At 40.2% G+C, this 20,884-nt stretch overlaps 1 protein-coding gene across 3 annotated transcripts in view; it reads left to right on the top strand.

Moving 5' to 3' along the window:
- Positions 1 to 20,884, top strand: part of LOC116060611 (MAM domain-containing glycosylphosphatidylinositol anchor protein 1) — a 195,929-nt gene that overhangs the window by 111,980 nt on the left and 63,065 nt on the right. For all 3 annotated transcript variants that reach the window (XM_031314277.2, XM_035999345.1, XM_031314276.2), the window contains 2 exons: positions 4,545 to 4,741; positions 6,278 to 6,410. In XM_031314277.2, the coding sequence (XP_031170137.1) occupies positions 4,545 to 4,741; positions 6,278 to 6,410 (330 nt within the window). The remainder of the gene's footprint in view (positions 1 to 4,544; positions 4,742 to 6,277; positions 6,411 to 20,884) is intronic.

Genomic DNA, 20,884 nt, shown 5'->3' with positions numbered 1-20,884 from the left:
TTTAATTGCCCCTCTTGAATTCATTTGTGTCACCCAGATAACACAGCATGCTAAAGATATGCCTTTTTTCTTATTTTCTTTATCAAAAAAAAATAAATAAAAAATAAGCAAAGTCAAATTCATGAAGTATGATTTGAACTGGTGTTTTCCATTATATCAATGCTAAAGAGCTTAAAAAAGGAGATAAAGTGGCAGTTTATATAGACAATATAACAGTTATCCAGTTCTCAACTGCTGTCGGTTTGTGCTATCTGAGTTTATGTTGAAAATAATATCAAAGGATCCAGGTAGCTCAAGGTGAACTCTTTAACTGACTGAATAGAGTTGAATCCAGTTTGGGAATTACATTGTATGTTATGGTATTTTTATTATCCCACGTCTCTCCCAATGCAAACAACTGTACAATATTTGAGACTGTCTCCTCCTCATTTGTACAGGCAGCTTAATTACGACCCAAATCATTTATTGTTATAATTTATTGTTAGGCAGTAACCTCTAGTGGTCATACAAATTATGACGGGAGTAAAGTAGGAAGTCATGTAACATAGTATTAAGACAGAAAAAGTCTGTTTAGGGCTGGATTAGGGGTGGGTCAAATGAACCCAGGACTTTGACCCAGGAGACTGCTGTTCGTGTACCGATGAAATTAAAAGTCAACGTTGAGTTATTTTGACTTTACGTAACAAACATGACTACGCCACGTTCTACATCACATGCGTAATTACATATACTTTTGTACGAAAGTGATGTAATAAATAATAAATAAATAATACTATATATATATATAACCTTTTCTAAACCTAACTGAGTAGTTTTAGTTGCCTAGACTATTATGTTTAGGTATGAGGACATGTTGATCTCCTGCCCCCCCAAGGGGTACTAATTGTATATATATATATATATATATATATATATATATATATATATATAGGAGGACTATAAAACACAAATTGTGTGAAAGTTTTCCCTAGTGAAACTGGCCAGTACTGAAACAGCAGAAGTTCTTGCTACAAAGATGCTGTGTATTTTAATATGTGATTTTAAAACATTGGGAAAGAAACTGTGTATATCTATAATAATACAAATACAATACAAACTGTTCAATTTATATTTTAGTCATTAATAATTTAGCATGTGAGAAACACTTTTTTTTATTAATAGACAAAGCTGCCCCCTTAATACCCCAAACCCCCAAAAGATTTTAAAACAGGATATGAACCAGAGCAAACATGAAAAGGCTTGTCTTGGAGGACAGACACAAATCAGAAATGATTATATAGCTATTAGTGGGCTGGAGAAGGCAGGTGTACATTTTTATCACATAGTATTCCCTATACTTATAAAATATATTTGATTTATGGATGTATTCATCCATGCTAAGGTCCACACTTAAAGGGAGAACTAAAATGTCTTTGTGTCAGCACCCTTTTGTGGTGTCTATGTGGTAAACATTGCCAGACCCTCAGTGCAGCAGCTTGAAATTTGTACATTAAAAGCTGTGGCTAACAAAAGCAGTGCAGTGCAATTGATCTAAGCTGTGTGCAAAGGCAGGACGTTTGGGAAATCAGAAGCTTCATTAAAGTTTCATATTGTGTTTCTGTACACTTGCAGTTTCATATTGTGTCTCTATTTACTTAAGGGCCCAAACTGAGTAAAGTTAGACTCACCATGGGAGCTTGGATTATAAAAGCTTTAACAGTCACGTTGAAAAAAAGGCTGTAGAAGTGTTGTCATCATCTTATCCAGGACCTTAGTAAAGCAATCTTTAAATATAAGGGCAGCAGGAAGAGTTTTTTTGTCTTCCAGTGGATGTTTATTAATTTTTTTGTAGTAGTTGTAGTTTTCTGTTTTTGCATCGCAACGCACTGGCAGTATGAGTGGATAATGTTTGCTATTATTTTGTTATTTATGCAGTTTAAGAACATGCTGAGAATATACTTGTCTCCATTCTGTCTGTGTCAATCTGTCACTTTCTACTTTCTCCACATTCATAGTGTCACGAAACAGACAGAATGACAGCAGATAGTGACTCTCACCCACTCACTGACACACACTGACCACACACTGACACACACACACACACACACACACACACACACACACACACAGCATTGAGACATTAGTCATCTAGGATTCCCCCTGCGCTGCAAATGATCTGTGAAAATCATACAGAAATCCTGTGCCAGTCTTGGACAAGTACCCACACACACACACACACACACACACACACACACACACACACACACACACACACACACATGCATGCACATATTCACAAATTGAAGTATACAAAGGTGCTTGCTCTTTTGCCAGATCTCTTTCACACACATGCACATGTAGCAGAACCAAGAGGTATATATCTTTGATATATATATTTTGCCCAGGTTAGATGGCCTTTTGCTGGCAGAGGCTTTTAGAGAGGATGGTGGTACCTCAGTGTTTGGTTTCCTGCTGGGCCTTTTGTCCCAATCTGTGGGATGTCATTTAATAAATGAGGGTTTCTACAGGGAGATAAAAGGAATGGAAACAGGTGAGCACTTCACAGAGCACAGTACTGAATCACTGAGAAAATCTCAAATAACAGAGACACAAAAATACTTCACTGTATTAGAGTAAGCAGCTTAGCCAGGTCAGACACAGTAGATGAAGCTCACTTTTTTTTTTTTTTCAAATGCTGAAATACTAAATAGTGATGCATTTTTATCTATTTTACATTTTTTTTTAAAAGGCCTTGTAAAACGGAGATGTAAACTTTTAACCACAATTCATACAGTATCTGAACATTTTAATGAAATTCTTATAAAATAAAAATGCATGAATGTGTTTTACAGTAAAAGCAAATTTTCCAAAACCATTACTTTCTTAATCTGTTTTGCTATTGTATAATTCATTATTGCTTAGTTTTTAGCACAGGTATCATAACAAACGCAGTCAGAATACTCAAATGCATAGACTAAATAGAGATGTGAAGTTATAGCTCTTCAGCAAATTTTGCAGCTTTGATTTTTTGTTGTTTAACTATTGTGAAGATAATTTGATGAAACATCTGTAGTCACAAGTGTTCACATGTTAGTTTCAGTGTCGTACCCATTCTGACTCACCCTTCTTCCCCGTCACATTCAGGCAAGATTTCTGCACACCGAGCTTCAAAGCATGCAAGATATATCACATCCTACAAATTGGTAAATCTCTCCATGCCCTTGTGACTCACCTTTCATTTGAAAAAGAAAGCTTTAGTCTCATTCAATGTCTGTTTTTGTGGGGTTTTTGGGAGTCACAAAAATCACCTGAAAGAGTTCAAGTTGCCTCTGTGTTTATGTGCCAGTCTTTACCCGAAGCTCTAACTTTTAAACTACAAAAGTGCTCTGATGCTGTGCTGAGACTTCACACACTTAGATGCAGGTCCAGATGCGAGTGTGTGTGCATGCACGTGCCTGTGTATGTGACACAGCCCTCTTGTGACAGCTGTGCCCTTTTCAACGGCACTCAAACATCAAGCATGCTTATCCACACATTGTTTTTCTCAAGCCTCTCAACCAAAGATATACACCTTCCTCCATGACATGGGGCCCTGCTATGCTCACAAGTGAAGTAAGGAGCTAAGCATGCACTCTCAACTCACCTGTTTTCTATAGGTTGCACCATGCCTTCTTGGGTGCAGCAGGTTTGACACAGGAGCAGAGAAGAGAAAAAGGGAAGGAGAGAGGTAAAATAAAAAGGCAGGAAAGGGGGAGAAAAAGGCTACCCTGCTTTTGGGGGAAATTGTTTCCATGATGTTTGAAGTCTGCAACATTCCAATTGGGCTGCAAAGAATCGGGATTACACACACACACACACACACACACACACACACAACTCGCCCTGTAAGAGATAGAGGCAAGGAGCGAGGAGGAAGGGATAGAGAGGGAGGGATGGCGATGAGCAGTGAAAGTGGCAGTGAGTTTTGGAGAGATGGCAGAAACCAGAGAAGAGCAGCCTCCATGGTCATGACAGCAGCTGAAATTCTATCCACTGGAGCAAAAGGGAGATGACACTCCCATGAAGGAAATGTGCAGGAAAACGAGGCAAGTGGGGGAAAGAGATAAAAATGACAGAGGAAATATATAAAAAAAAATGTGTGAGAGTCACAGCCAGAGAGGGAAATTGCAAAATGGACAGATTGTTTGGACATTTGTGCTTGTTGGAAGCCATGATCAATAGGCAACTGTTTGGACAGTTTTGCTCAGTGTTGGTGGGCAAGTCAGCCAACACACAGCACTTGTTTGCCCTTATTTACAGTTGAGTTCTAATTACAAAATCCCATTCCTGCCACACATTATATTGCCAATGTTTTGCACAGGAAAGACAACATCATACAAACTGAAGGTTATTTTAACTATGCATACTATAAAGAATGTGTTTTTTTATGCAGGACCCTGTTTTTTGTGTGGCACAATAAGGCCTTAATGAACAAGCTCCTAGGGTGTACTATCCAATATTCTCCCCCTGCAGCAATACATGACTCCTTCTGTTTTTATTATTTGTTCCTTTGCTGTGTTTTGCAGACCTTGACACACCTGTTCTGACCGTGCACCAGACCATCAGCGATGTGCGTGGCAGTTACTACCAGGAGAAGACAGTGTTCCTCCGCTGCACCGTCAACTCCAACCCTCCCGCACGATTCATCTGGAAACGTGGGAACATGCTCATCGAACAGAGCAAGGACAATGGAGTGGACATCTACGAACCGCTTTACACTCAGGTAGTCTACGCATGAACGCGTGCAGTACACAGACATACAGGCAGGTTTGCCGTCACTCCCTGCTTTCTGCTCTCCCCTTTAAGAAGTGCCTCACAAACTCCTCCCCACTGAATTATGTCCTGCTTTACCCTTGTCTTGAGAAAAAAATTTCAATTTAAATCCCTCTCTCCCTTTCCATTTCTGTTTAACATTACACGTTTACATGAACACTGTTAAAAGCACCATGGTTGTGACCCAGCTTGTGACCAGGTCAACAGGAAAAAGCCCATTCAGCAAGACACATCCACTGTCTGTGTAGTGTCTCACCACTGTGGTGAAGCTAATCCTGGATGCTATATCAGAGTTAGGGCCCGATCACACACAAAGGCATCCTGTCGTTAGCAACTTGTCGCCAGCAACCGGTCGCCAGCAAAACCATTGTTTTTCTATTGTACATTGCGTCTGGCGTGCGCTTCTTTCTTGCGGCGTGCGTCACGTTTTTAAAGAGGTTTTTTTACGTGCATAAAACTTTGTTTTTTATCTGAAATGTGCTACATAAATACAATGCCTTGCCTTGCCATGCCTTGAATTGAAATACAAGTCGACTTGATTAGCTAGCTAGCTGAAGCTGATAACATCTGTTTTATAGTCACTTCAGCCGAACCACAGCAACCAACCTATGCTCGCTGAATAGAAACGGGAAGCCTGCAACAGTAACTATGGGGGATGAGACTTAGAAAACAGTCACAAGCAGAGAGACTTTAGTGCAAAATTGTTGTATTAGCACAACTGCTCCCTTTTTCTTCCACTTATCAAAGCATCAGTCAACCACAAAGCAGTGCCCCTTGAGTTCAATTAGCCAGCCAGCAGAGCTCTTCCCAGGGCTGCCCGTAAGACACTTTTGGCCCATCACCTACTGTAGCAGACAGACAGTTATACAGTATCAGTCAAGTCATCAGTGATGTTGAAAGAGATGTGTGACTGCATCTGTGTGTCCAAGAGAGTGTGTATGTCTAGATGAGGGGCACAGAGAAAGCTACTGGAGTAGCGAGAGACACTGATTTATAAATAGTCAGGGAGAGGATGGATGGATTTAGCTTTTATTTTTGCACTCACAATCAGATCACTTTGATTTTCCTAATGGTCTCATGTGAAAGCCATTTGAAATGCATCATTCATATTACTCTATAGAATTAAGATGCTTCAGTTGATAATCAGGGCATGTCAGACATACAAACCGTGTGTGTGTGTGTGCGCGCGCATGTGTGCGCGTGTGTGTGTGTGTGTGTTTATCTCAGTGTGTCTTTGACCCTGTTTATCACACTGCGGCTCATCAAAAATTAAAGTGACTTTTACTCAAGATTATAACCCAGTTTAGAAAAAGATAGAGCTTTCTCATTGATGTAATGTTATGTGTTATGTAATGGAAATGTGATCATATTAGATGTATCTTTAAATCAATGTTCATATGTGTCTAATAAAAGATTATAGGGTAAAATATTTGTTTTACATTTTAGCATGATTTTGTCATGTGTGTGTGTGCTTCATCCCATCTAGGGTGAGACCAAGGTGCTGAAGCTGAAAAACCTCAGACCCAAGGATTTTGCTGATTACACGTGCCAGGTGTCCGTCCGCAATGTGTGTAACATCGAAGACATGTCGGTCACCTTTAGGCTCACAAATGCCACATGTAAGTTTTTTAATTGTTTCTTTGAAAAAACATCTAAGACGTTTGTTGTTTGTTGTCTTTATTTCTACTTTCAACCCTTTTATTTTCTCACTTCCTTTAATCGCTCTCTTTCCCTGAGATTTACCTCTACCCTTTGACTTTCCACTCAGATTTGCTCTCGGTCTGTCTATCTCCTCGGCTGCTTCCCAGTGTGCCATATTTTCTATCTGTCTTGTGTTTTCTGTTTCTGAGAGCTCATCTCAGGGCCGTCAGCTGTAATTCAGTTGTCACACTCCCTGTTATCTCCAATTCAGTCTACACCACTCTGTCCATCTTCACGCCACCGCCCGGCAACTCTGTTACTTCTGACAACATTGTTGCCGTTGACAGCCCTATCATGTTTGTTGTCAGACTGATACACCACAAGGAAAGGCCCTCTGCTTTATCTATTGTGTTTATTTTATCTTCTTCTCTTCCTTTCTTCCTGACCCGCTTTCTAAATGTCAGCCAGTTTGAATTTATGTTGGCAAATATTGCAAGACAATTAAGTGTGTAATAGCGTTCTATAAAAGAGTTTGAAAACCATCATCAGTTATGTTTATTTCCTTTCAGTGGCATGAGTGCACTCATTTTGAAGGTCCTTGTTGTCACATTTTGTGAAACATGCGTCCAACATGCTCAAGAGCCATTTGAAGATATGAGAATTATTTAGGGCTTCTCATCTTAATCCAGTCTTTCTCATGGTCAGAGGGCCTGAATAGATATGCACTGAAAGGACACTTAAGGTTAGAAAAGCAGCCTTTTGACCAAAACATAGGTTCTTTAAATCTCCAAAGTTGTGGTGAAAATGAAAGATTAATACTTGCAATATTGTGGCATTTTGGGAAACACACATATTTTCTTTCTTGCCCAGAGTTAGATGGGGATATCTTGTGCTTAGCACAAGGACGGAAAACAGCATGGCTCTGCTCGTTCATCTAGCACGTCCAAGGCTCAGTAATTGTTTAGAAACTAGTTGATGTTCTGTTGGCCCCTTCCCTCCTGTTCGCTGGCTGGCCAGGCCGGGCTTCTGCGGGAGATCAGTGCTGATACAGAGCCGGCGTTACCCACTGATAGCACTGTCGTCCCAGTTGGGACGGTTAACGTTACCGCTTATGAGGTCTTCCACTGAAGCCAGGTCGCCATGGTGAAAGTGAGCTAGCTCTGTTAGCACTGTTTGCCATTAGTGTTATTACCGTTCTCTGTTTCTTCCCCCCTCTCCCTCCCTTCGTCCTCCGCTGATCAGCAGTGACCTCTGTATGAGCACTGATCTCTCACTGAAGCCTTCAGCCTAGCAGTGCTAGCCAACGTTAGGGCTCGGCCACCTCCATGTTTGCTTGTCACGTCAGAGGCGAAAGCCATGTGCAGCCATTACTGGCCCCAGACTCTGAATGTCAATCAAACCCTGGTGAGAGCCCTGTGGAGGCAATTCCAGCCCAGAGTGAATTTTGTTCAGTATTTCAAGTACAGCCCCTTTGGTCTCTTATTTGTATAAATTATTATATATACATTTTACTTGAAAATATTATAGTTAAAAAAAATAAAAAAGACAAATATATTATTTTTTAACTGCATTAATGTTTTGTTACACACATTTCACACACACAAAAGAGTAAAGAGAAAGGTTTCTTGTTTTGCTACGTTTTTATGATGGCCACAAGTCTCCATGATATTTTACTTTAACTTTTTGTTACAGACTTTGAACTGAAGGAGAGGTTATCAATTGGGCAATACGGCCTCGTTCAGATAAGAGATAAATGTTCCCAGGAGTCTTCTGAAGTGAGCTGAAGGTGGAAAAGATAATAAAAAAAGAATCTGTGATAAAGTTAAGAGGAGACGAAACAGAGTCTGGCATTTCTTTTAAAGAGCACGAAAAAGAAGTTGTCACAAAGATAATATGAAGAAAAACGGAGGACATGAAAGACTGATCTGAATGACAGATGGAAATGGCTTGCTGAAATGCTCCGGAAAACAGAGTGATGCTAATGAATCAGTCTCAGGTGAATGAGACATGGTATCAATTAGAGGAGACAACACGTAGGACCAGAGATGATAAATGATGGATTATGATGAAAGAGAAATGCCAGAGAGAGTGACCAACATAAAACAAAAAAAAGGCTGACTAACTGTGTCATGGTTTGGAATTATTTGAACACATTAATGTCTTTTGAATGGATACATAGTTTAAATAATACTCAAGATCTCAGATCAATACATTAGCTGTATTTTAAAAAAAACGTTTTTGTAAAACAGTCACAAAAAGTGTTGCTCAAAATCAACAGGTAGGAAGGAAAATGAACATGTCTTTAATAGTCTAGCTGTATGTGATAGGTGTTCTTCACTCGTATTCCCTCTGTCTTCCTCCCCTCCCCTCTTGGACTCCTGTGGCTGAGATCAATTGTATCCCCACGGCTCAATCAACACACACACACACACACACACACACACACACACACACACACACATACACATACACACACACACACACACACACACACACACACACACACACACACACACACACACACAGCTACAATAACGATAAATGTCTGCCTGGTGCTGGCATCCGGGCGCAGAGACTTGCCAGAACAGTCTCAGAACAGATTTGTCTGGACCTAACAGCCTCACAGTGTGAGTGTGTTTGTGTGTGTGTGTGTGTGTGTGTGTGTGTGTGTGTGTGTGTGTGTCAGGCTTGTGCAAAATTCAGAATTTCAGAATTGGCCTTCATTCAATTCATGAATTGGTATTTTAATTGAATTGACTCAGCCCCAGAGGAAGTTGAATTTGAATTTGAATGACAGGAAGTGGAATTAAATTCATGGCAATTCAAAGAAATTCCACAGTCACACAACAGAAAGAATGTGTTGAATCTCACATACATTCAGTGTTAGGAAGGTTACTTTGGAAATGTAATTGCTTACTGATATAAGTTACCCATTATAAATGTGGTTTGGATTACTTTATTTGGATTACTTTATTATTATTTATTATTATTCAAGAATTGAATTGGAATATAGGAGTCATTCTCAATTCAATTCTGAATTGTGTGTGTGTGTGTGTGTGTGTGTGTGTGTGTGTGTGTGTGTGTGTGTGTGGGTGGGTGGGTGTGTAGGATGGAGGAAGCTGCATTTCAGGAAAATACAATGTATTTCTTTTTACACGTTTTGTCTGTTGCTTAGACACATTTCTTAAAATAAACCCCACATTACAAACTGCATTAACATGTTTCCCCAAACTATACACCAGTTGCCCTAAACCTGACATTTTCCTACCAAAATGAAGAACTGGTATCAGTACAGTAAGGGACCATTCTTTATTTATTTAAGGGGCCACCGGAGGAGTTTTGGGACCTTTACGCTAAAAAGACTTGACCCTCCCCTCGCCAGTGATAATTTTTCTATGACCCTCCAAAATGATTTGAAAAAGTGGCATGACCCTCCCCTTACGTGCCAGTTTGCACTTAGCAAAGCTATACAGATGCCAATTGATTTTTTACAGCCATAACATTCACAAGTTACTTATGCATCACACTCCTCTATTATGGTGTGGTGGCCATTTCAGTAGATTTACTCACTAACGTTGTTGTGGAAACACAATAAGCATGGTAGTATTCACATGAAATAAAACAATAAAACATTGAGACCATTCAGCAAAGGACACTGGGAAATAACACATTCAACACTGGTTGCTATGGACTCGTCACTAGGCTTCCTCAGTCATTGTATATTTTAGCATATAGGTAAAGCTGCCGAAGCAGAACATTATATTCCAAAACATATATGTTAAAGCAGATTTTAAATTACATTGTAACAATTTAAAGGAGAACTCCGGGCAATTCTTCTTCTGTAACGCTGTTACTTTACAAGAACCAGGCATCATTTGTCCCGTTTCCATGTAGTTACATAGTCACTGATATGATCATAACCACTACAGTGCTCAATTACCTATTTTTGAGGGGGAAATAAACTTTTTTCGCCGCAAACATTTCGCCGCGAAAGCATGAACTGTCCTCTGGAGGACATCCACCAGACCAGCGGGCGCCCGTGGATTGTTGTTGTTGTCACTCATCCCAGACGGCAGCTAGCAGCTAACAGGGTAGGTGAATTTAAACAATGTCTGAGTTGAAAACGCATCTTGTTTTCATGTAAGGGCCCTGTTCATGTTGCACAGACATTTTAATTGCATTTTGTGTCTGTTAAGAGGCACAAAGGCACTCTTTATGATATGCCTCCAAAACTGCCGTTTTAGCTTAAGTGGGAGCGCTCGGCATTAGCTGCAGCAGCTCCAGTTAGCTAGCACCGATTCGGCTCCTTTTTTTTGCTATCGACAGTACTCACATACTTATAGCGATCAAGATTAACGTAAAAATTGCCTGGAGTTCTCCTTTAACAATTCGCCCTTATGAAATCCAATCGCGGCACGGCTGTCTTGGAACGCGCCGACACTTAAATTCAACTAAAATGTAACATTGAACAATCAGTGTTCGACCTACAGTCTGTTGAGATGCCCAACGTTAAGACACGTTGAGAAAAAAGATCAGTATTTTGCCGTAATCCAACGACACGAAAAAAAAAAGTAATCCACAGCGATCAGTAGATCCACAAAAAGGGTCACAGTGTATCCAGCAAGGCCTATACGAGCGTCACATTCACCAGCCAGCTCCAAACAGGTGAACGAGGCCTCTCCACTTCGCCGTTTAAACAAAGTGGAATAAACGAATAAAAATCCAAATCTACACAAAACCCGCAATCAATTAGTAAGCTGACATCACATTTATATACATGGCATTTAGGAAACCTTCATTGCAACGTTGGCACGGCAATGTCCAGACTAGATCAACAGTAATTTTCATTTTTTGCGTCCTGCTGCTCCCATCGTCAGCCAGGTAATATTTTTTTTATTAAAGCAGTATATGAAATCTGATGTATTACATACCACCATTTAGTTGTTTTGTGTTATTTAAGATATTTATAAAATATCTGGTCATGCCAGATGTAATTATTCCACTCGTTTTTTAAACAATGCAGTTACCCGTTTCATCCACAAGGGGTGCAGTGCTCCCCCTGCAAACTCATGGGTCAGACCCATCTGGTAGCGAAGGAGGGCCGAGACTAAGAGCTACATGAAATTTAGCTGTTTTCATGAATACAGAAGTTGGGTGACCCCCCCCCCAGACTAAAAAATGTTGGATGACCCTCCCCTCAACAAAGAATAAAAAGACATGACCCCCCCCCTATTTTCCTCCGGTGGTCCATTCCATAAATACCGAACGGTCCCTAAACGCACAAAAATGTTACTCACAATTAGACTGGGTAAACCCAGCCCGATCTGCCGCCGATTTCATTTCGCCCTGCGGCTCAGGCTGGAAACCTGTACGTTTATCTATCCTGCTTCCGTTACAAATTTGCGGGGACCAATCACAAACTGGCTTATCCACCTGGCGCGCTATTGGCGGGTTTAACACGATGACGATAGAGAAGCAACCAAGCAGCTTTTTGTTTACATTCAACATGGCGTCCACCGAAGTGCAGCAACCCGTTGATGCCGTTGTCGCTGCTACGTTACCCGGGTCATTGGTCTGATTGGTTGAAGGACTATCCAATTGCGTACAGAGTCATTTGAACTTTGCCCGTTGATCACGCCTCTTGTGCAGTAGAAAATACAGAGCAGACTCCCCAGACTAATGTTCAATCTTAAAAGATTGAGCTTGATCTGGTGATAGCCAGACTAACTCACAATTATATATCCAAGTTTGTTAGTTTGTTAGAGCACATTTAAGACACAACACTAAGACACAATGGGAATTAAGTAATACAGGGTTTAAAGTAAATCCAGATACAGGAGACAAATCACTTTTCAGACAAGTGTAAACATAATGATGATATCTCAGAAAATCAGTCGCTCAGATCTCCAAAATAACTGTAATAGAGTGAAAAAAAGAGTGACAGGCGGGGAAAGAAAATTCCAAATAGAGAAGACAATATCATAGATACACAGAGGGCATAGAGTGGCACAGAGATAAGAAGGACATATGAGATAGAGAGATTGTAAAAGACGAAAACAAACAGTGAGCTGCTGCTTTGTTTTTTATCCTCTATAATATTTATCTAATTAGCGTATTTTGTTATTCCCCTTTTGTCCTTGTGGCGTCAGTCACTGCTTAGATTAGATTCATCCAACTAGGTCACGCCATCACCGCTGATTCACCGCGCTGGGACAAGGGGATTGATTGATTTTTATATCATAATCCCGGCCTGGGATTTGAGTATGGGATCTTCTGCCTTCCAGTAACTGCTGACAGCGGCCAAATCCTCTTCCCCTGCCTCTCGTAAAAAACAACACGGGGGCAGTGCTCCGGAGCTTGTCATGGTATTTAAAGTGGTGTAGCACAGGGGTGGAGGAGGTAATGAAACAAGGCCTGGACATGTGTAGGGATGGAGCAAAACAATATATTACATTATATTGACTTCCACCTTGACTGAATGTGGACTTTGGATATTGTTTGTTTAAAACAAGTAGGAAAATGTGCATGAAGAAATAAATATGAAAAAGTCACAAATTATCAGTTTAAATGTCATGCCTCACACATTTTTTTCTTTCTTTATATCTTCATATCACATCAGACATCAACACGTAACGTATAAAGCCTGAATACCACCACCACACAAAGTGGCCTGCTATTTTTCAAAGTAGCTAATAAAACAGAACATAGAAAAAGAAGAAGAGGGGAATCATTTGAAGCTAAAAGCTTCTACCATAAGGTAAATTATTAATCTGGCCCTACATGTTTTCTAGTAGGGGGCGCCTGCGGAGGTCTAACTATTATATTAAAATCATAAAACAGCAGATGTGTGGACAATACATGTGTATAATCACTGTTGTGAACTGTGAAGTGCAATAAAAGAAGAGCTTCTCCACATAAGAAAAAGAAAAAAAGGAGAAATGCAAAATTGGCTTTTTAGAACTGTCACATTGATTAGTAATCGTCAGGTTAAGATAGCTGTTTACAGTTAATATACTTTGGAGGCTTTTCCCCTTTCCTTTATTGTGTTATATATCTTTTTGTGCACGTTAAAGGTTTACAAAGTTAAAAAGCCCAAAGTCCACCCCAAAGGGACTTACCATCTCCAACAGAAAACACCGTTCACAAACTGCTCCAAACAGCTCTATTGTAGTCCAGCCTTTACTTCCGTGACGAACGTGTGTCACTTTGTAACACAATTATAATGCTCGCCTAGCTGCTAGCATGGCACGTCCTCATACTCTGTAACTGACTAGCTAGCAGTACTTACTTCGCATACAGAAGTGAGATGCCTCACTCTGTAGCTAAAACAGAGAGCTCAACACACAGGGTGAAAAGAGGAGCTGCAGAAATGTGCAGCACAACAAAGATATGGTGTTTTCTGAAAATTAAACCACATAAACATATTCTGGTACAACTTCTAAATACAATTATGAACTGTGAAAATGAGCATAATATGAGCACTTTAAACAACGATAAAAACATATTTCCTTTCCTGAATAATGATGCGGGCAGGTATGCTGGATGAAAGAAAGAAAGAAACATAGACACACACACACAAACCATGATTTAAAGCTGTTGACAACCTCTGAGCGAACTGTAAATCTGAACGATGGAAAAGTTGATTCAATCTTTTATTGATTACTGTAACTCTTACTACAATATACCTTCATAATAATATGGCAGTCGTACTAGTGTGTAATATATATGATGAGATCAATAGGTGGCAAATCCTATTGCGTAATAATTCCCCCTTAAAAAGTTTAGGATCGATGGGCAATCTGCAATAACCCTTAGTACTGTAAAACCTCTGTGGTAGGATGTCAGACTGCATCTGTGCAGTCCGTTTTATGTAAGGCCATAATCCATGTCTGAGAGTGCTGATGTGGAAGAAAGAGAGGGAGAATAGAAACATGAGAGGGACAAAAAAAAGCCACACATTTAACATTGACATTCATTTAACAGAATCCAGAAGCATCAATTTATGTAAACCTATTGCATGTTCATCTGTTATAATACTTACTCTTTGTATATATTTTTGAATTGTTTAGTTCTATAGAAATGTATATAGTTATATGACTAACCGATTATGTGTGTCTGGACTCTACGGTTGTAGGTAAAGGGCTCCTATTACACTGTTCAGTTCCTAAACATCTCCACCAGTCTCAAATCTAGTCCAGTCAGGGGATCAGGGTGGGGATATAGAGCCATACCACTGGCAGGAATCAATTTGTTTGTAAGGCTGCTTTGATCACTTTTTTGTGAGGTTACTGGAAGGGGCTTTAAGAATCTCAGAATTTCAGTTCTGTGCCCTCTGCATTTGACCTTTCCATTTTCAAAATATATTACTTTAATTGTACAAGTGAGCATGCAGCCTCTTTTCAGCAGTGCTGAATTACACACATTCACACCCATGACCTGCACTGTACAAATGTTAGATACCAATTGCAGTGTTGGGATTTAAATTGTGGTCGCAATCTGTATCTTTAAACCATATCCTAATGCAGTCCAAGTCATGGCTTCTGATGAAATATTGTAACCTGTTCTGACTTTAAAAACTGTCTTTAAACTGATGTCTTTACATTGAATTTAGTGTGTAAATCAAACTGTTCCATCTCCACAGCGCTGTGTCAGCGCTGGATTAAGGTCTGGCTACACCACACACATTCTAGTATAGGAGGAAAAGAACGGCTCTGGCTCATTTGCATTTCTTTAAACCAATCACAATTATCTTGGGCAGTGCTATGCTCCGGATTCAGCGAATGTGCCTCTGCATATAGTTTTGGGAAGGAACTTGTTTTGGTGGAACATTTGCATTTCCATTATCCCTGTGTTTAATGTTACCCTTGCTATAGCTCACTGATGGCAATAGGACATGCTTGGCAAATAAAACTTTTTCCATAACCGGTGGGTAAACATGCTAGCATGCCCCTGTTAGATATACTTTTTGTAAATATTTACAATCATTCACAGAAAGAACCAAGCAGGCCATTTTCATTTTCAGCATGTAGCTTGATAGCTCTGAGGTTGTTTTAATTGTTTCCTGTAGCGAGAGGATTTTTAGAATGATAACAGAGATAGCAGAAAGGAAGGGGGGAAAGACTGACATCCTGCGTGGAGCCGTGTGCCGCATGTCAGCCTTTATCCTGTTAATCTACTTCCGTTGCGCCTGACTAGTCGGCCAACCTGCCACCTCACCATATTTTTGACTGACGTAAAAGGTGACACCCACTGTTCTTGTTTACAAAACATCTGCACATCTGCAAACATACAGCACCTGTCAGCATCCACCTCTATCTAAACCTTTAAGCTTTTATTTGCAGCTGATGTCCCCCCCAAAAAACCCTCTGCCTTTACTCCATAGATAAATGAAGTCCTGCAAATCTGAAATAGGCAATACAGCATGGCAGTGAGAAAGAAAGGAAGTCATAGAGAGAATGCAGTTAACAAAAAAGAAAAGAATGAAAACCAGGTATAGAGGCATGGGGTACGAAGACCGATATTGAAGATACAGAGGTGACGAACTGACAGAGAGAAAAGGCGAGAGAGGGAGTGAGAAAGTGTGAGCATGGAAGAGAGAGGCATTTGTTACCTGGTTGTAAACCGCTGTGCTGCACATAAATCCCATTACTTTGGGAAGAGCGCTGGCTGATACGACCGTTACCGTCACCCACGCATCCCCAGGAAATTGAAGCTATAATTCTCAAATCCTCAGTTCACATGTAGTGTTCTCTCCTATTTCTTTCTTCTTCCCAGACTTTTTTTGAACTGTACTTTTGGCCTTTTCTGTTCTTGGAATTTTAATTTGTTTAGTCATTTATTTATTTGTTTATTTTTTAACACCATTTACATTAGCATTCACCTATAGCTAATTTGGAATCCACTTAACCTGACACATATTTTAAATTCATCTGGGACACCAGTGCACTCAGAGGAAAACCACGTAAGCAGCATACTCTCACAGATTAGTGGACCTTAAAATGTCAGTATAATCAATTATGTCAACATACAGGGCTTTAATATATTCCCAACTGCCCTGCTACTCTTTTTTACTGAAACTGCATTTAACAAACAGTTTCTCTGGAGGTGCATTGAATACTTAGAAAGCTATTCAGGCCTACAGTGGTTTACCTTCCTAGTGTTGTGATTTGATACAATGGAAGTGGACAGTGCTATTTATGCATATTTTGCAGTTGTTACACCAGTGAAATTTCTTGTCAGCTTGAGAGACATCACTAGTGAGGTTAGCTAAAGAGATGTCCCATTAGTGTGTGTTTTTGCACGCACATTATTGTCACCCATGTAAGAGTGTACAAGCCACCTGTCTGTGTGTCTGCACATCGTGCGCGTGTTCTTGTGTATTATAGAACCATGCTTCGGTAAACTAGTTTGTTGAGCCTCCGTGCACCTCTTTCATTACGCCGATTGCAATTTGTTAAAAAAGAGATTAGATGAGAGGATGTACTGCATAAAGTCTATTAGAGGAATGAATTGCTTCCAGTACTCTGTGGGGTTGTTCTCTCACTGAGGATTAACTTTCTCTCAGGTTGATAAAAGCCTGGTTTCTCCTCCTTCCTCCTCATTTTAAAGACCCCGTCTGGAGAACAATCCTTTAAAATGCTCAAAAATAAATATTTAAAACCTTAAAAATGCATAAATGGTAAACAAATATTTTTGTTTAAAAAATGAATCTGAAATGGTAAGACTTTTTTAATGTACACATATCTATGCTTTAATAATGCATGATGAAGTAAATTACTTTGCCTTGTTATTTTCCCAAGCACCACATCAATAGTATTGCTAATGGTAGACAGCACATTTTCCTGCAGATAATTCTTTTCTCAGGTTGCTGTAGGCTCACCTGGTTGTGCCTCTGAGGTTGGATTTGTTTATTTTCTGCATCCATAGAGTTGGAATTAATTCACAAATAAATAGGTGTTTACCACTGTAACTCCAGCACTTTGTGTTGTGTGTGTGTGTGTGTGTGTGTGTGTGTGTGTGTGTGTGTGTGTGTGTTTGTGTTCTTTAGTTTTTGTGCCATTTCTAAACAAGGAGCATATATCAAGCAAATTCATTACTATACAGAATAACTGGGAGAAATGTGTACAAGTTCAGCAGCCAAGTTTATGGCTTGCTTTTAAGTTATTTACAAAATGACCCAAAATTACATGTTCTTAACAGAGTAATGCATCATTATGCCTACATATGCTAAACAGTATGGCGTTATCACCTGCTGCATGATGTCTGACAGGGCTGCAATAGAAAAAACAAACATTATCATCCCATGTGACATGGCAACTTAATAAAGAATATATACATAATTCAAAGAGGCAGGTTGACTGAGCACATTTCAAACAGAATACAATGACCTTGTTTTTCTTCTTTTTTCGCCACTATAACTTAGCCAAATACAGAGAGAGAGGCAGAGTAACACCCTCTGACACAAATTTACACCAGAGAGTTTAACAATACCACCACAGATTAGTAACTTGTGGCCAGTGAAGCAGCTCCAGTAGAGAAACTGGGGCTCCACTGCTTTGCCCCAAGGTGTTTTTACTGCAGTTGATGAGAGAGGGGGAGACCTTTCTATATTACTCCACCAAAAACTTTTTTGTAGCCACTCGAGGGATTTAAACAGGTGACATTTAGGTCACAAGCTCATTTCTCTCAATGTTACCCTCCTGTCACCCCATTTACACCCTGTGGCAAGATATGCAAAAACCTATTACAAGATGTTGCAGATAGAATTGCCACCTACATGATGTGCCTAAAAAGTTCTCAGTTTTACATTAAACTAGATACAACCACATGAAACAGGGTTTTCACCATCATTAAGATGTGGGGAAAACCTGTTTGATGCTCTATATATAGTGCAATATTGAGAGCCTTTCAAAGAGATTTTTAACAGCACACACAATTCTTCTGGAATTATTATGGGCAAGTATGCCACTAAACAACCATTTAGTGGTTTTACATAAACCGCAATTCCCAGCTGCCACTTGCCAACAGGGATTTTATTTTGTAGCACAAATTATGCTAAACTCTGAAAAAATAAATGGACAAGGTATGTTTACTGCAAAAGCCTTGCACCTGATTTAAATACATGTCAGCAATACAATAAAATAAAATCAATAATAACCTGTTTAAATGGATCTCCTTTCAGCTTTTGTCTTTTCATGATACCCATATTGTTGTTGTTCTTTTGCCAAACGTAACATGCTTCATTACCACTAGTAGGAATAACTGAGCAGAAATAAGCAGATAGCCCCATTATATGCAGACTAGTCATTTTATAAAGCTGCTAAGGCTAACATGTTAGCAAAAAAAATACTACTTACACATTCAGCAAACAGAGCAATATTATCATTCCATTAGAGTCACGGGTATGGCCATCTGAAGAATCTATTAAATCCCAAGTTTTTTTAAAGGCATAATGAGTAGGATTTTTCTAAAAAGCAATGTATAGACTCATACAAAAATGATCCCTCTCAATCATCACTTATGACCCACTAGAAGTGTGTAGCTGTGGCTGTATCTGCAGAGACCCTGCCCTATGCCTGTATTTTCTTACTTGCTGTGTTTAGGAGATTTTTGGGTGTCGACCTCTTTTAAAAGCGTAGCGACTTGGTGCCAGAACACAAATACAGCAAGGTGAAACGCCAAACTGACAAAGCTCGTTCCAAAACAAGATTAAATCTGGGGGTTGGTTTTCACCCGCTGGCGAGCACCGTAACCCTTGTTGGGGTGGGGAGGAGGGGCTAACCTTGCATGTTACGAACCGCCACTGACAAATTCTTCTCCTTCTGCCTTTAAGCTAGCTTTAGTTTGGTTTTCCCCAACACCTGGAGATTTAGCTACTCGATAGCTAACACTTTCGTAGACCACCGGCCCTCGTGGGGGGGGTCCGGTGAATGAATGAACAACACACAGCACAGCAACACGATCCCTTTTTTTTCTTTTGAGTCTGACCTTCTCTGCGCCACCTTTCCCTTTTCTTTTTTTGCTTTCCATCATTAGACTCACACACACTGTCTGTTAACGTTAACGATCGACTTCCAAATGTGACGAGAAAAAAAGAGGTGTTCGATGGCTTTACGTCATAGGCCGACCAGGGCTATGCCATTTGGGGAGGGGCCACTGATCCCCCTATATTTCTGAAAATCCTAGACATGGTTGTGACCTGCACTTTGTTAGTGCTTTCTGATTAGCCTGTGTTTGTATTGAAATAAGAGGCTACTGTAGCCCGCCGTACGGGTTGAGCAGAGGCTGCACAGTTTGACCAGCGGCGTTGCTAAGAACTTGCAATGTATAACTATTTTCAGACCGGCCCTCGCGGCTTCGAAACACTACCGTCCCACCGGGGTCCCGACGCTCCCAATTGCCACTCCGCTACTGCGCTAATCTATGTGCTAATTTTGACTATCTGCGGTTTAGTTCTCCGCATGTGGTTTTTAATCGGTGCTTGTTTTCTGGAAACGACAAACGGAAATGAGTTGAACCCTACCAATAGGTCTATATGTGACAGAAACTCAAACAAGCTGAAAGAGGTTAACGTTAACACATTCTGTAGAGAAGCAAAGTTGGAGTCTGTGTTTATAAACCAATGATGTAACATCACCCAGACTGCTTTCTTTTTTTTTTTTTTTATCTGTTTTTTATTGAGAAAGGCACAAGTTTAACAATACACATCACAGATTTAGCACTTTCTTTTCTTTTTTTTTCAGCCCCCCTATCCCTTAACCCACACGCGTACAATGTAAAACATTCCAAAACTAAAACCAAAAAGTGTTGCCTCACAATAACATGTGTTGTAGTACCCTTAAAATCAGAAGCAGGGTAAACTTCTTATCAGGCTTTAAATCATTCAGAACTCTACTGCCCAGATCATTACCCGCACAAAATCTTCTGACCACATCACCCCCGTTCTCATTCAACTACACTGGCTCCCTGTTCAATACCGGATTGATTATAAAAAACTTCACAAACTAGCCCCAACCTACATCTCTGACCTCCTCCAGGATTACACTCCCTACCGCTCTCTGCGCTCCTCCTCTGCTGGTCTCCTAACCATCCCCACCGCACACCTTAGCACCATGGGTGCGAGGTATTTCAGCTGCACAGCTCCCAGGCAGTCAGTCTGACACCATAACATACGGTAATTCAAATCCCACCTCAAAACCCACCTGTTTAAACTGGCTTACTCACTATAACTTTTTTTACCATGCACCGTTTCCCAACAACAGTATTGTTTTAACTGGCATCACATATGTCTCCTGTTCGGTCGTGTTTTGTCTTTGTCATTGCCACATAAAATGTATTACGTATTAGGGCCCGAGCGCCGACCAGGGCGAAGGCCCTATTGAAACTGAAGGAATTATTATTATGTGCAATGAATCGCCTTTTTGGGGACCTTCCCATACTCAAAAACTCACCA

This window comes from Sander lucioperca, chromosome 3, assembly GCF_008315115.2.
Source record: "Sander lucioperca isolate FBNREF2018 chromosome 3, SLUC_FBN_1.2, whole genome shotgun sequence".
NCBI lineage: Eukaryota > Metazoa > Chordata > Actinopteri > Perciformes > Percidae > Sander > Sander lucioperca.
The sequence above is the reverse complement of the archived record's forward strand: the minus strand, read 5'-3'. Positions and strand labels throughout refer to the sequence as shown.